Here is a 15,525-nt window from a genome sequence, read left to right as displayed (position 1 = left end):
CAACTCACAGGGAACGACAGAGGTAAGCGGGCCTCTCCTGGGACAGGAGGATTAGTGTGGAACCATTACCTTAGCCCTGTGAATCACCGCTAATGGCTTCAGTGAGAGGGTACTGTAGTACAGAGGTAGGACACATTTAGATTGAGACCTCAAGCTCCGTAACAACACACACTGCAGCATATTTCTGCTGTTAGCGCAATGCAGAAAGGGCTGTGACAACTTAGTGTACAAGATGGTTTTATTTATGTAGCTTTTTGTGCAGTCCACAGTGCAGATATACACCCCCATCCCAAGCTGAAATGAGCATACACCATCAGATCCTTAAAAATTTATTGAAGTTAATGTAAGGTGAAATCATAAGTGATATAAGAATAAAAACAAATAACCCTTGCATAGATCACATCTGACAAACTGAACACATTGTAGCAGAATCCTTGGTAAACACAACGTGACAATGACGGCTAGATTAGAAACACAATCAGAGTTTGGTTTGCTTGTGGATGAAAAGAAGAGCAGAAGAGTTCAACAGTCCTTTTGCACTTTGCTCCAAAACTTCCCTACAAGAAATTAAATGTGCGTTCTTGACAGAAAAGACAAATTCATAGCCATCACACTTCTAACACAGACAAGATCTTCTCATCAATGATCACCTTTGGCGAGTGAGGTACACAACATCCCAACATTTGATCCTGTTCAGTGCCTCCTCAGCAGGCAGAAAGCAGTCCGATATCAAGAACTTTTCGCAAACAAGAATGCCTTAAAACCAATGTAGTACAGAGGAGGGTGTGCGGCACAGGCCCTGCTTAGACATGATGGGCATGTTTCCCACAACACAGTATCACTACAGTCTAGACTGAGATAAGAATGGGCAAAATGTCACTTGAAAGAGCGTTTCAGTCCTAGAATAGGGATAAAGTTTGAGAAACTAGCCCTTAATGTCCTTGCTCACATTCAGAGCCTAGCAAGCACAACCTGAAAATCACACAGACGCTGAGAACGGCTCGAACACCCAATGCCGTCTTAGTGATGAGGTCAGCGCTAAGGTGCTTTTTTTTTTTTTTAGAGCTCCAGCAGAGGACATGTCTCAAGACAACTTCTGAACAGGGCCTTACAGGAAGCCTTGGTGCAGATGAAAGCAAGGGTTTCTTTTTTTAAATGATGCAACTGTATTATAGTTGATCCACAGTTTGAAAGGCAAAACTCATGCAGTCTTCCATCGACCATGCAGTTTTTTGCGATTACTAGGTTTCTGTAGAGATACATTATAGCAGTAGGTTCAGCAGTGGAGAAAAATGTGAACATGGTGTTTGAATGAATCCTGTTTTTTTGTTTTTTTTTCTTGAAACCAAAAAGACAAACCATATGGTTTTTTTTTTAATAATAGTACACTTCTTGTCCATATCATTTAGTGTATAGCAATTGATCATAATACAGTAGTTTCATTATCATGGCTTGCCAGACGAACATATTGTCTTTGATATTCCAGTATATGGCATGTTCTTCCTAAATCAGTCATGGTACAGTGCCATCAACAACAAAAAAAGGAAAATAAAAAACACACATTAAAATTGTTTTTCATAAGTAATTGCAGTATATAGTGGTTAATTTTCTCTATCTTATTGTAGCTAAATTGCATTTTGTTCTCATGACATTTCATCTTATAGTTTAATTAGGTTAATGTCATCGTTTTTTTAAGATCTTTTCACTCGTGTTTGTTTGCAGAAGCATAACATCTAACAGTAAGCTAGACAAATGAATATGTAAAACATTTTAGGCACCTTCTCTGACGTTCTCTCACACAGCTGATCAGTCCAGTGAACTGATGATAGATCCTCTCTAAGTGCATTATGGGCTGTCCCTTTGGGACTGTGTTATAGGTTCGACTGAACCAGCCTTTGTTCCTGACTGCAAAACAACTTCAGTCAGATCTGGGTGGTAAATGGGGACTGCCACTATTACAAAGCCTATATTTGGATTTTTCACGGGTTTCTTTCAATAAAATGTCAGCCTCTACGTTTGACCCCACTGACCTTACAAAGTCACAGAACAGAGGGTAAGAGGTTGGTACATAAACAGCCCTGTTGTGAGTTATCTGTCAAGTGATCGCAGCTTCTCTGACATTCAAAATAGATTTGTTTTACTATTTTTTACAAAAAGCATCTAAGAAACAGGCAATCTGTTATTCTATTGCTGTTAAGAATACATGTTTCTGTTGGGTAATTGAATGCATAGCACCATCCATACATGACCTCACAGCAAGAGTAGCAACAGCACTGCTAATGTGAGGGGTATCGTTTATATTTTCTTCACCTCACTCTCAGCTGTTTCCTGTAGGACATGTTAAACACATCGCTACTTTCAAGCATCAATCGTACGAGAAACTTGGGAACGAAGCGAACAATTTCCTGATAGCTGCATTTATGAGACTACTATAATTTTCTTATATCATTCTATATATAGTAATATAATGTATGGTATTGGGTATTATTGGTGCCTTTTGTATGCGAAATCCTATACAAACTAAAGATCCCTGACACAAATGTGTATCTTTTTTGCTCTCATGATAAATTGCTGACATCTAGCAAGGCTCTTGAATTTTTACCTCGCCTGAGGCGGACGCTCTTCAGCAGTACAGTACAAAGATCAGTTCCAAATAAAATGACAAACAGTGCCCTGAACTAACCAACCAGCCACCAATAACAAAACAAGAACAAGAATCAAAGAATGGAAAAGGTCTTATCCAAAACAATTAACGAAGGCTTGCTTCAGCTGATGCTTCAGATAACGTGTGATGGTAACAAGACAACAATGGTAGTCCTGTACTAGCACCACAAAGAATAGCCATTGCACCAACAGAAACAACTATGACATTCAAGTAGCACTGCAGTGGATTTTTTTTTACAGGACCTTGTCAGGACAGTGCCAAACAAAATTTTAAAAAAGCGTGTACAGTACAGTACAAAATCTTACTATCATTTGGGTGACTTATACTCAGTACTAGTGTAGATTGATGTACAGTAGCTGGAGATTTTCAAGTAATCATTATAATTTATCCAAATCTATCTGCAGTTAGCCTGTCTGGAATAGTATGCTGAGAAACAATGCACTACTCGGGAGCAAGCACAGTGAAAAAGAAAGAACATTCTCACAAGCAAAAAAGAAAAAAAGAAAATAAAGAGGTTTAAGCAACAAAACAAAATGTTTGTGCAAAAAGATGGGCTGCACTATGCTGTGCGTCATAATGCCCACAGATTGCAGGATGGCAGATTTAAAAACTATAACAAACGTCGTCCACCATATTATACACGTGTGTTGAAACACATTCAAGTGTGTTTCTGTGACACAACAGTAACTTAAGATACCATTGTTTCAAAGAAACTAACATATAAAATCTCATCCCATTAGGAGAGTCAATCAATCTCTACAAACTCTCTACAAATGAAGGTTCTGATTGTGCGTAGCTTTAAGTGAAAAAAAGGAGCGGGATTGTGGTACACTATTTGCCCTAAGTGCTTGTGTAAAGGCTATGCTTTGGGACTCTCACATTCAATGTTGCATGACTGCAGTTTACACTTAAGGTTCCATTTTGCATTATGGTATATAGGAAGCCCTGCATTGAAGCTTGCAGCTCTGCAGCAAGTTTGCAATGACCTCACTGAGGTAGAGACCCTGAAAGGATGCATGGTGCACGAACGTAAACAACAAATATAAATAAAACATGTTTAAAACCTATGGATATTCCCTTTTGAATTGGATTGGTAAACATGCAGAGTACAATACATTGCTGCTTAAGGGCATAATTAGGTGCGTGACAGAATGAAAACTGAGTTGTGCATAACAGCCATGGATTATCTCTTCTTCTTTTTTTTGACCACAATCACCTGCTGTTTCAACCTTGCTCATCTGGCATCATTAACTTCATAACCAACAGTGTATCAACACGAGAACAGAAGGTAAACCAGCTCTTCTCAACCTCACAAATCACATTGTACACAGAGGCACTTTCACTGGTCCTGTTGGTGAAAGGGATAAAGGCACTAGCAACTAATGTCAGAATAACTGTCTGTAATATGAAGTGAAATTTGGTATTGAACCTTTTTTTTTGTGGATTCCAAACCAATATGAACTCAAATTTGATGTGGAAATGGAAGCATGACTTATGATATGTTAACATCTCTTGTTCAAAGAAGGTCCATGCACTGCACTATTGATGTAATATTGTAATTGGTGCTTACTATGCTTATATGCATTTCTGATAATATTTATTCAGTTTCTTTGACTACTTTTAAATTAGAAACTCTGCATCCTCAAGGTGGGTTTGGATATATTTGATCACAATTCAGAAACATCCAGAATTTGATTTCCTTTAGTTTCCCTGACAATAGGGCACTGCAGAGTGCCTGAATTGCAACAAGCTGTATAGTCATGTCATGCATTAAATATACCAGGATACAAAAGTACCTTAGTCGATAGACCATAATGCAGGTTACTTTTTTCATGCTATGATCTCATTTATGTACTGTTCCCGTAAGATTTAACATTCAATTTCTATACTTCTAAATTATTAGCATTTCAAATTAAAAACTCATCCAGTGCACTCAGTATGAAAACAGATGAGACGGGGTGGATGGAGGCAGGTATCCAAAAGAACATCCTTTCCATTATGTGAGATATGTCTCATGCATGCCGATATCAAAATGGAAAGTCTCTAATCATGCTCGTGTGAAGCTCACTTTATCATTGTGCTGTGTTGCATCTAAAGGGCATGGCATTGAATCACTTGGTGATATCAGAATTACAGCATCTGCTGGAAAACAGCAGCATTGCGGATGTCCATGAAGCGTGTAGATCACCATCTGTTTACATCCAAACAAGAGAGATCAGTCTTCCTCCTATAAGGTGCTTTGCTGAATAGTAGATCCTTTGTAGGGAGAGAGGAGGGGGGAGGGAGAGGGAGGAGCGGGGGTCACCTAACTTCTTGGCGCTTACGACTTGGCTGCAGATGCTTGCATGTCTCTGCAGACTTTTCTGGTGCATTGTGCAACTTGCTGAAATGTTATCTGTACTCCATGCATAAGATTTAAATTATCACACCGTCATCTGATAAGACAGTGTGTGCTCTGCGTCCTCCAGGGAGCCGTGAATATGCGTCATCATTTGTTTTCTTTTTGATGTACCTACATATTTGTAGGCTCAGAAGAATTAATTATTCTATCTACCTCTCATATACTCTAAGAGCTTTGTTTTTTCTGTTTCCTTTCTATATAGCTGAGGATATTGTAGGCCTAATGCCAGAGAGTGCTTTGGGGAGGTAAATGAAGCATTCCTTACTGATGGTCTACTCCACATATGACAGTCTCATAGAGGTCCCAAAGTTCCTAACTAGTGTCTAAACATCTGTAAGCAGCTTGCTTTTATTTACACAGTTTTGGTTGGCTATAGTGCAATTGCCAGTTCTGAGGTTCGCCTCCCTAAAGTTGTCGATGCTATTGTTTATGTCTCCATCAATCTCCATGTACTCTGACTTGCTAACGGTGGATGAACTACGGCGGCTGGAGTTGGTTTCAGAAGGGATGTTGGGATTGCTGACGTTGAGCAGCTGGGCCTGCTCTTCTCCCTCGGTCTCCCTGTGGTAGAAGTAGTTAAAGTTGGACACAATGACAGGCACTGGGAGCGCAATTGTCAACACTCCGGCGATGGCACACAGAGATCCTACAATCTTGCCTCCTATAGTGACCGGGACCATGTCCCCATAGCCCACAGTTGTCATAGACACAACAGCCCACCAAAATGCATCCGGGATGCTGCCAAAGTAGGATCCTTGCTCCTCTGCCTCAGCAAAGTAGACAGCGCTGGAGAACAAGATGACTCCAATGAACAGAAAGAAGATCAGCAATCCGAGCTCTCGCATGCTGGCCTTGAGTGTCTGCCCCAAAATCTGCAGTCCTTTGGAGTGTCGTGACAGCTTGAAAATCCGAAACACCCTGACCAGACGGATCACCCTGAGTATGGCCAGAGATGTTGCCTGCTCCCCCACTCCCTCCTTTTCTGGGTCTTCAGCCAGCTCGGTGCCTAGTGTAATAAAGTAGGGGATGATAGCCACTATGTCGATCATGTTCATCATGTTCTTGAAGAAGGCCGGTTTGCTTGGGCACGCCAGAAAGCGTACTATCAACTCAAAGGAGAACCAGATTATACAGAGTGTCTCAATGAGGAAGAAGGGGTCAGTGAGGATATTTGGCTTGTAATAGACAGTAGTGTTCCCAACTGTCACCATTCGACCCATTGGGTCCTCTTTCAGCTGTGGTAAAGTCTCTAAACAAAATATGACTATTGAAATCAGGATTACCATCACAGACACTATGGCAATGCCTCTCGCAGTGCCTGAGCTTTCTGGGTGCTCAAAGAGGAGCCAAATCTGACGCTGGAACTCCTTCTCAGGTAAAGGGCGCTCTTCCTCCCTGATGAAACCCTCATCCTCACGAAACTTCTCCATCGCGTCCACTCCCAGCTCGTAAAATTTGATCTCTTCTGAGAACATATCCAAAGGGACATTCACTGGTCTTCTCAGCCGACCCCCAGACTGGTAGTAATAGAGGATGGCATCAAAGCTGGGCCGGTTTCTATCGAAAAAGTACTCATTTCTCAGAGGGTCAAAGTACCGCATCCGCTTTTTGGGGTTGCCCAGCAACGTTTCTGGAAACTGGGAGAGGGTTTTCAACTGTGTCTCAAACCGGAGGCCAGCTATATTGATGACCACCCTCTCACAGCATTCGTGGTCATTGTGGTCTGGGGGGTAGGTGTCCTGAGGGTGGCCAGGTACAGCCGAGGTCTCGTCCATGTTATCTCCTGCTACCACGGTCATTTTGGGTGGAGGAGGAGGAGGTGGAGGAGGAGTTGTGTTGGGATGTTGGTTAGTCTGACTGAGCAGGCATTCAGGTTCGGGGAAAATTTTCCACTCCTCAGCTTCCCACACCCCTTAAATTGTTGGAGACGTCCCCAGATACGAGGGGGCTGGTTGGCTGCTTTGCCTCAGTGCGGCTCCACTGCGGTTCTCGCTGACTTGACCATTGCTGTTCTCCGGTGCATCTGCTGCTGTTGTTACTGCTGCCTCTGTCACCCAGAGAGAGAGAGAGAGAGAGAGAGAGAGACAGTGAAAGAGAGCGAGAGAGGGAGAGGGGAGGAGAAAATAATGGGATCAAACAGCCAAGATATTTGCTGGCTCAGCATTTTCTGCAGTTTATTTATTTATTTTCTACTCTCCGCCTGCAATTAGTGCTGCTATCCAGAAGTAAAGGTAAAAAACACTACCCCAAGAAGGAATTTCAATGACATTTCTACAATATAGCCATTTACAAACTTAGTGAGCCTTAGTGAGTATATAATGATCTTCTCGAACTACATGTTCATTTCTACATCCTACATTAAAATTCCTATAGGTGATTCAAGGTGATTTATTTATCCCGTTCCTCTGTTACACTCATATTATATTTCTGTCCAGATGTTTACTTTAGTTTAACATAGAAATGCAGTGGTTCCTGTTTTTTAAAGGTGCATGGCAGTGATCCATCTAACCAGCCTGAATTATGATGTGACGCATAACATTTGATACGGATAGTATACCAACTGATGTTTGTACATGCATACAACCTACGGGCCCATTGCGGGGAAAAAGATGCCTCTGCGAAATAGAAAAACACTCTAGTATTTGTCTAGCATCTTCCCATGAACAGCAGCTGTCGATAAAAAACAATTAATCTAACCGAAATCTGTACAAGTCAGCAGTTTCGAGGCTTACCGTGGGTTGATCTTGAAAGGACTTGAATGCGTCTTATCCTCGAGTAAAATCATCCAACGGCGGGGCATCAGTGGGTGTCATGTGGCAACTTTACATTGCACCTATCACAAAAAAAAAAGCCTAGAGCCTTGCTGTGCTCATCGCTATCCCAACTGTGTCCGCCTCAAAAGTGCACTCAAATAAGGTCTAATCACGCCTTTAGGTGGTGAACCAAGATGAGATGAAACAGGGTGAAAATCAGGTGAGTCTACAGAAGAAAGCCTGAGATGGAAAAGCTGTAGCGTCGGTAGTTGCTTGCGCGGCGGCACGGTGGTGTGAACAGCTTACAGTGTACCGCAGGAGAAAATCTTGCGCTGCAATTCAGGGGGGAAGTACTGTAAGGGGCAATAAGCGAGCCCTTGCCATTTCCAGACATCACTGCATCAGCAAGAATCTGCTGCCTTTTTTTTTTTTTTTTTTTTTGCGAGTAGACAAGATGACGGGCTGAAATGTGCTTCAGCGCGGCTCGGATCAAAAAAAAAAAAAATCAAAATGGATAGTTGAGAGACAGTCAGGTGCAGCGGCGAGGTCCAAATGTTTTCTCCACAATGTCAAGCAAGTTTTACTGTGCATTTTTTACATGCAAGTGCAGGGGAGGTGAGGGAAGAGAGAGGAGGGGAGAGGAGAGGAGAGAAGAGGGGGGGGAGGGCAGCGGGAGAAGGAGGAGGAGGAGTTGGAGGGTTTCGACGCAATGCAGACCGGCTCTACTAAAGCACGCCGCCAGAAGTTCTCTATACACCACAAAAACAAGAGCGCTTGTGTGCCAGCACTGGCGCAATCAGACTGCAAAGAACAGTTGGTAACAAAAACCTCTAAATCCACACTGTGTAACATTTGAGATCACCTATAACTCAGATAACTAGCCTTATTATCAATTGCTGAGACATTTTCATTCTATCCCTCCAGGATTTAAGGATTACACGGGCGTTATTTGGCTGCACATCCGAGTCTATGTGAGACCACATTTAATTTAGTCATTTTCATCATTTTACTAGTCAGCAATAAAGAAAGATAACATCGTTAACAATGTGTCCGCTGCCCTTATAGCTAAAAAAACACACCACCACATCTTGGGGAGCTTGCATCCAGGATGTGTGCAAGTCTCACGCCCAATATCTGCCACTTTATGACACTACGTTAGTGAATCGTCTCTTTCTCCACTCATTGCAGCATATGGTTCCAGAAGAGGAGCAGATCTGAGACGAAGACGGTGAAATTTTGGCATCAACACGCCTGAGAGGACAGTTTCAGCACCTCGGACAGCGCAGATGATTTATTCACCTCATGGAAAACTGCAAATCCCCCAAAAACAAACAGCAGAGCACACTCAGTTCATTACCATATGGCATCATAACGAATAATCAATTAATAACCTATATTGGTCCAGTGCTGACTCTGAGGGGCCAGTGTTTGGGCGGATGGGCTTTTTCGGGGCCTACACCCACAGTGAGGGGCTGAGCTGAAGTGACTCAAAACAACTGTCTTCTGACTCTCTAAAAAGACACATTCAACACAAAATCAGGTCATCAGACCCCTGTCTCATTTGTTAAAATTTGCCTCCAGCCAAATAAATCCCCCTACATTTGTCACTTTGACATTTTATTAACTTAATTGGTTTGGTGGCAAGACAACCCAAGGTCTGGTCCTGCGCCTTTTTTCTTCCCATCATTCAGCACCAAACGTGATTAAGTGTATTGAAGTAATTAAAAGACATTGATTTGATATTTTTACACAAATGGCTTGCTGTTAGTTTGCTCTCTGTGAGCCTGATCGCTTTTACATTGAGAGTGAAAAATGACGTGTGGTATTGTTTCGGATTCATAATTTATTTATAAAATGATTAAGTTAAGTTCACATACATGTTTAAATTAGAAAAATAAATATTTTATTACATTTTAAATTCACAATGAATTCATGTCATGCAGACATTGCATCGTAATGATCTGGGCTATGTTGTTTACAGCGAGCTGCAAAGCAATCTGAATGTTTGTAACAAGACAGAGGTAAGTTGCGACTCCAACTTTGCATTATAAACTGCATAAGAAAAAGGAAAATTCAGAATTACAAAAACGCAGTATACACAAAGGCTTTTATACAAAGAAAGCGTGGTCACTTATAAAGGCTACACAAAAGAATGTTGTTGTTTTCTACTGATGATACACACAATGTCCATTAAGGCAGACTGAACATTTCCCAAACACTTCCATTGCACTGTGAGGAAATTATCCAATATTCTGGAGAAGAAGAGAATCCCACTCTTGTGTTTTGTTGCGACTCTGAGGGAGAAACAAGCTTCATTTAATCGTCTGCCTCCTGCAAGTAAGCAGAAAACAAAACTCACTGTGTTAACATGAGGAGGTAAGTGAAAGCAAGCAGGCTCCTGGTTAGCTTAGTTAACCATCACAAGCATCCGGATGCGTACTGAGTCAAAGAGCATGATCTCCGGGGAGAGGCCAACAGTGCAAAATATACTCAAGCTCAAGTATTCAATTTGCACACAGTAGAGCCTGAGCAGGGGAGTCTGCAGGAATACTTATCATCCACAGAGTGGCGCTCAGAGCTCACATGTTCTGCATTTTCTGATCAGATTCATATGGAAGAAGGCTCCAAAGAAACATAAAGTCGGAGATGTTTTCTCACTACGTATTTTCAGTATCGTGAGATTTGTTTAGGAAATAATAATAATCTCATAATCATGAGAGAAAACTACACTGTTAATATGAGATATTTATAGTTTAATTGCGGAAAGCTTATCACCTTACGATGACAAACATGTAAACTCTCTCCCTGAGAGATAGAGCCGTCCAGTTCCACACACAGGCAAACAAGTTATTAGAAACGGGATCAGCGAAGAAGTTTACGCGCTTTATCTGTCTCAAACCCGTTTGGAAAGTATTTTAAAATAGTGTTTCACTGTGCGCTAAATACGGCAGTCACACATAATGCCTCTACAAACTGTACTGTACTACTGCTGTGCGTCATTGGCGCTTTGACGCACTGCTGAGCTCTCCTCCTCAACTTTGTTCAGAGCTCGGGTACACTGAGAATAGGCTATGTGATTTTCTCAGCAGTAGAATGGCAACGTTTGGTTCGTTTGGTTGTGTTTCCTTGTGCGTAAACGCCACTTGAGGGCTTGAGAGACTAGAAAATATCTCCAAATTTAGTTTTATTAGTTTTCTTTTGCCTTTTACCTTAATATGTTGAGAAGTTAGTTGTCGTATGGCTCAATTACTGCTGATGGTATTTCAGATATTCCGTGTCCCCAAATGTTTTCGTGTGTGAGGGCTCCCAAGTATGACGCTTTAGTGCATAGTTCCCCCATTTATTTTTGTTTACTTCATGTAGCAGAGAGCAAAAAGGAGGTTGCAGCAATAGGAGGAATGATTTTCTCTTTAATTACAGTGAGATTAAGCTAATCGTCATTTTGGTGGGGACTGTAGCATTAATATCTGTGGCTGCTCGTTTGGGAACCACTGTGAACAGCTTGCGTAAAAACAACAGCAGCATCCGGCATGAAGGAGCCTACATTGTTCGTCCACTGGAAGACAACTCACCAGAAATAAAACCCCTCTTCCAACGGTGCGTTTTATACATCTGTCAGTTTTCCTGTGTATGCCTCCACTGGGCTTAAGTTTGGATGTGTCAAAATTTCCAAGTCGTCGCTTTCCTGGTAGGAATCAGTTTTGGAGAGCGACTGGTTACTTTTGTTTGAATCACATTCACCAAAGGGGAGCTGCTGCTGTCCACAAGTCACGTGTATGTACTGAACATTTTCCTCCTCCTCGTTCTCTCTGTGGTAGAAATAATTGAAATTTGACACAATAACAGGGACAGGTAAAGCTATGGTAAGCACTCCGGCGATGGCACACAAAGATCCAACTACTTTCCCCCAGATGGTGGAGGGACACATGTCTCCATATCCAACTGTGGTCATTGTCACCACAGCCCACCAAAACGCATCAGGTATACTTGAAAATCCAGAATCAGGGTCTTCTGCTTCTGCAAAATAAACAGAACTGGAGAATAAAACAACTCCGATAATCAGGAAGAAGATGAGCAGTCCCAGCTCCCTGAGGCTCGCGTGGAGCGTTTGGCCGAGAATCTGGAGACCCTTTGAGTGTCTGGAAAGTTTAAAAATCCTGAAAACACGGACCAGACGGATAACCCTCAGTATGGCCAAAGAAGCAGCCTGCTGACTGCTGCCCTGATGCTCTGCGAGATCAAGGCCTAAGGTGATAAAGTAAGGAGCTATAGCCACGACATCGATCAAGTTCATGATGTTTTTAAAGAAAGCTGGTTTACTGGGGCAGGAGAGAAATCTCATGGTGAATTCAAAAGAGAACCACACAATGCAAAGCGTCTCCACCATGAAAAACGGATCTGTGAACGGACTGGGCGCTTGGCCTTGAGCACTTCCATTGGCGTGAGTGTCGTAGACTACGGGTACTTCTCTAAACTCGGGTAAAGTCTCCATGCAGAATATAATAATGGATATTAAGATAACCATAACTGACACGATGGCAATTATCCGTGCAGGTCCCGAACTTTCTGGATACTCAAACAGGAGCCAAAACTGGCGTTGAAACTCGTTATCAGGCAGCGGGCGCTCCTCTTCCCTCGCCAAGCCCTCATCGTCTCGGAAAAGCTCTATGGCCTCTTCCTCAAGTTCATAAAACCTTATTTCTTCCAGGAAAATATCCACAGGGACACTTACGGGCCTCCGAAGCCGCCCTCCTGACTGGTAATAGTAGAGGACGGCGTCAAAGCTCGGCCTGTTCCTGTCAAAGAAGTATTCATTTCTCAGCGGGTCAAAGAAACGCATCCTTTTACGTGGATCTCCCAAAAGCGTGGTCGGGAAGCGGGACAGGGTCTTTAACTGCGTCTCGAAACGCAGACCTGAGATGTTGATGACCACCCTCTCGCTGCACTCCTGGTCCGCTGGTTCCAAGTCCGCAGCATCTTGCAGCAAAGGAGTTACGACCACAGTCTCGTCGTGGTTCTCCTGGGACACCACGGTCATCTTTTTTACCCCTCCGAGGGTAAATCCGTCACTCACCTCCTTGGTGCCTTCCTCTTGCCCTTTTGCCTCTGCGTCCTCCCAACTCTCTTTGTCATGCAGCCGCCAATGATTCAGGCAAAGTCCCCCCCCATCTTTTTTTTTTTTTTTTCACGCACCAAGTCCCAACAGTTTTATCTGTTGATGTCCCAAAATGTTTGTGCTGTTGTTGATTTACGCCGTCCTTTTGTCAGATTAGTGCCTCTGAACTGTCAACTTTCAATGGTGCAGACAGATCTCCACTTGCATAAGCTATACCGATGGCTATCATATTCACACCATTTTAAACTCCAAAGCCCTCCCCAAGTTGGAAGACCAGATGACACTTGCTGCTGCTGCTGTCCCTCTCACACTCACTCACTCACTTCACTGTATCAGTGCAGTGGTTTCTGTGCAGCCATAGAAGTTTAATCGTTTTCATTTTAATTGCAGGTTAATCTTTTTGAAGTAAATATCCCATATCAAAGCCCTTTGGTCTTGTTTTGTTCAGAGCAAGGTCCAATCAGTTTTCCAGATCCAGAGGCGACTCAGAAATGGAGTCTCTTACCCTGCAGGTCCCTCATTCATGAAATCATGGGGCTATTCCTGTCACAGGGGGAACCTCCAGGACCCGGCCGGTGTCTACAGTTTAGAAACCAGGAGTACAGACAAAGGTGGCAAAAAGATCCAGCTTATTGAGCGTAGTGAGTTTTTTTTTCTGCAGCTACATATTAAACATGTCTTTAAATAAATAAGACAGATAAATAACCTGAATGCCTTGAAGTACACAGCCTCGTATAACCAGGGCCCCTCCAGGACCCAGCCAGTGGAAACTGCTGGCTTGACTGACACTTGAGTAGCCAGAGAGGATAGCGTCTTCAGGAAGCCACAGCCAAAATAATATTCACCGTTCATAGCACTTAAAGGGCTCAATTGTACAACTTGGAACACTGGGACCCCCAGAAGACAAGTGACCTAGCCTCGGGGTCACTGAGATACTGAAGTGTTTAGAAGAAAAAAACAGCTGCAAATACACCCATTCTTATTATTCCCTTATCATAGAGTGAGAGTCTACTCTCTATCATGTAAGAGTTTAATACTTCTACTCTTAAAGAAAAAAGTTTAGAAGATGTACCCGAGTATGAAGAGTGAAGTTATATGTGCACTGCAGCATTGTGATCTATTTATAGCTCAGTTTTTTCCACTTCCATTGCCTTCATAAAGCTGTATCGGTTATGTCAGTCACTGCAGTTGTAGACACAGGAGCACAACAATAATAGCACAGGGGTGCTAATCAGTGTTACTAAAACCAACCTGGATGGTTTGCGTTATTACGTAGATGCGGGCAGTCTTTGGCGGGTATAACATGCCATCACTAACTTTTATGTCAGAGAGGTTTTTCTTTACAGTCAGGTTAACAAGCACGGGTTCCCAGAGGAGGACAATTTTTTTGGCCTTTCCATTACTGAACAAAGGGTTGGATTTCAGAGTCAAATGTCAGGACATGGTGCTGCCTGCTGCTAATGTGTTAGCATATAGTGTTCAGCAAATGACTGTCTGGGTCAAGCCAAGGTGTCAGGGCCTTGACTATATCCAAGGAAACAAACAATAACAAACAAGCTGAGGAATGGACACGTAACTCATATATCGATCAAGACAAAAAAAAAAAAACTTCATCAATCTGTCAACACCTACAGTAACATCCTGTGTCACCTTTATTTATAATTTTTCTAAACCCATTTCTGTCTCGTCTTTCTGGGATCATAAATCTTATTTGGTGCATTATTCATATTATCTCTTGATTATTTAAGAATAGTATAATAATGCATACTGTATACTCTGCTGCCATGCATGCTTGTGGTGGGTTGTTGTGCCTTTTATAAAAATCCATACATTTTGATATGTAGATAGATATGCATGTACGTGCATACTTCACAGTGACTGCATGTAATGAGACGTAGCCTGGCAGACACAAGCCATAAAGCCTGCGGGGTCCATGAATGCTGACAGCGAGGAACCTCCCACTGTTATTAATGGCTCGACCTATGAATGCAGGAGACCCACATGGTAACAAGATACTGCGGATTCACTCATACCAAGAAAATATCTGCTCTCCGATCATTATTCAGGAAAATCATTTTCTTTCAATTGTTGAGAAAATCAGTGATGTCAACTGATATGTATATGATGGTTTAACAGCTGTGATAGTATGATGATAAATACATTAAACAATCTCTAATTGTTACATTAGCAGGATGAAAAACATTGAGTATGACTGAAAAGTCAGTTGACTGCATAATAATTATGAAGTCAATATTACAGTTAATTATTTAATGAAAATTGTCTTAATAATACATCAATGCTCAGATATTCTGAAACACGTTATTTTAGATTAATTGCACTTAATCTTCTCGAGTCTTTGTCTAACTAGACAGAGTGAGGTTCCTTCCTAACCCATTACAGACATGAGGTAACCACAGTTGCAACTTGTGTCAGTGACTCTCCTTGGCTTTCCTCCTGCCGAACCCCAGGCCAAGTATTTACAAAGTGTGTGTGTATTTCTGTAAGTGTGTATCCGGCATTGCTATTAGTGCAATTGGTGAATGAACACATGTGCGTATCATGTTTGTGAGTGTGTTATGAATTGAAAGAG

General features: G+C 42.2%; 2 protein-coding genes across 3 annotated transcripts; both read right to left on the bottom strand.

Annotated features, from left to right (window-relative positions):
• Nucleotides 1–316: 316 nt before the first annotated feature.
• Nucleotides 317–8,433, bottom strand: kcna1a (potassium voltage-gated channel, shaker-related subfamily, member 1a). Its single transcript, XM_051382762.1, has 2 exons — nt 7,799–8,433; nt 317–7,113 (listed from the first exon to the last, which is right to left on the bottom strand). Exon 2 carries the CDS (start codon nt 6,863–6,865, stop codon nt 5,390–5,392), a length of 1,476 nt encoding a protein of 491 aa, XP_051238722.1. The 5' UTR covers nt 6,866–7,113; nt 7,799–8,433; the 3' UTR covers nt 317–5,389.
• Nucleotides 8,434–9,705: 1,272 nt separating this feature from the next.
• On the bottom strand, nt 9,706–13,672 carry LOC127353556 (shaker-related potassium channel tsha2-like). Of its 2 annotated transcripts, none has more exons than XM_051382861.1 (2): nt 11,392–13,672; nt 9,706–10,113 (listed from the first exon to the last, which is right to left on the bottom strand). In XM_051382861.1, exon 1 carries the CDS (start codon nt 12,855–12,857, stop codon nt 11,424–11,426), a length of 1,434 nt encoding a protein of 477 aa, XP_051238821.1. In that variant the 5' UTR covers nt 12,858–13,672; the 3' UTR covers nt 9,706–10,113; nt 11,392–11,423. The 2 variants fall into 2 exon arrangements, with proteins under 2 accessions (XP_051238821.1, XP_051238820.1); XM_051382860.1 differs by having other exon boundaries at nt 9,706–10,150; nt 11,392–13,671.
• Nucleotides 13,673–15,525: the final 1,853 nt, after the last annotated feature.

Source organism: Dicentrarchus labrax, unplaced genomic scaffold, assembly GCF_905237075.1.
Source record: "Dicentrarchus labrax unplaced genomic scaffold, dlabrax2021, whole genome shotgun sequence".
Lineage (NCBI taxonomy): Eukaryota > Metazoa > Chordata > Actinopteri > Moronidae > Dicentrarchus > Dicentrarchus labrax.
Note: the sequence above shows the minus strand (reverse complement) of the source record. Positions and strands in the feature narration are given on the sequence as shown.

Bases quoted from the DNA above. Each gene is read 5' to 3' on its own strand.
- kcna1a (XM_051382762.1), bottom strand. From the start codon at position 6,865: ATGACCGTGGTAGCAGGAGATAACATGGACGAGACCTCGGCTGTACCT.
- LOC127353556 (XM_051382861.1), bottom strand. From the start codon at position 12,857: ATGACCGTGGTGTCCCAGGAGAACCACGACGAGACTGTGGTCGTAACT.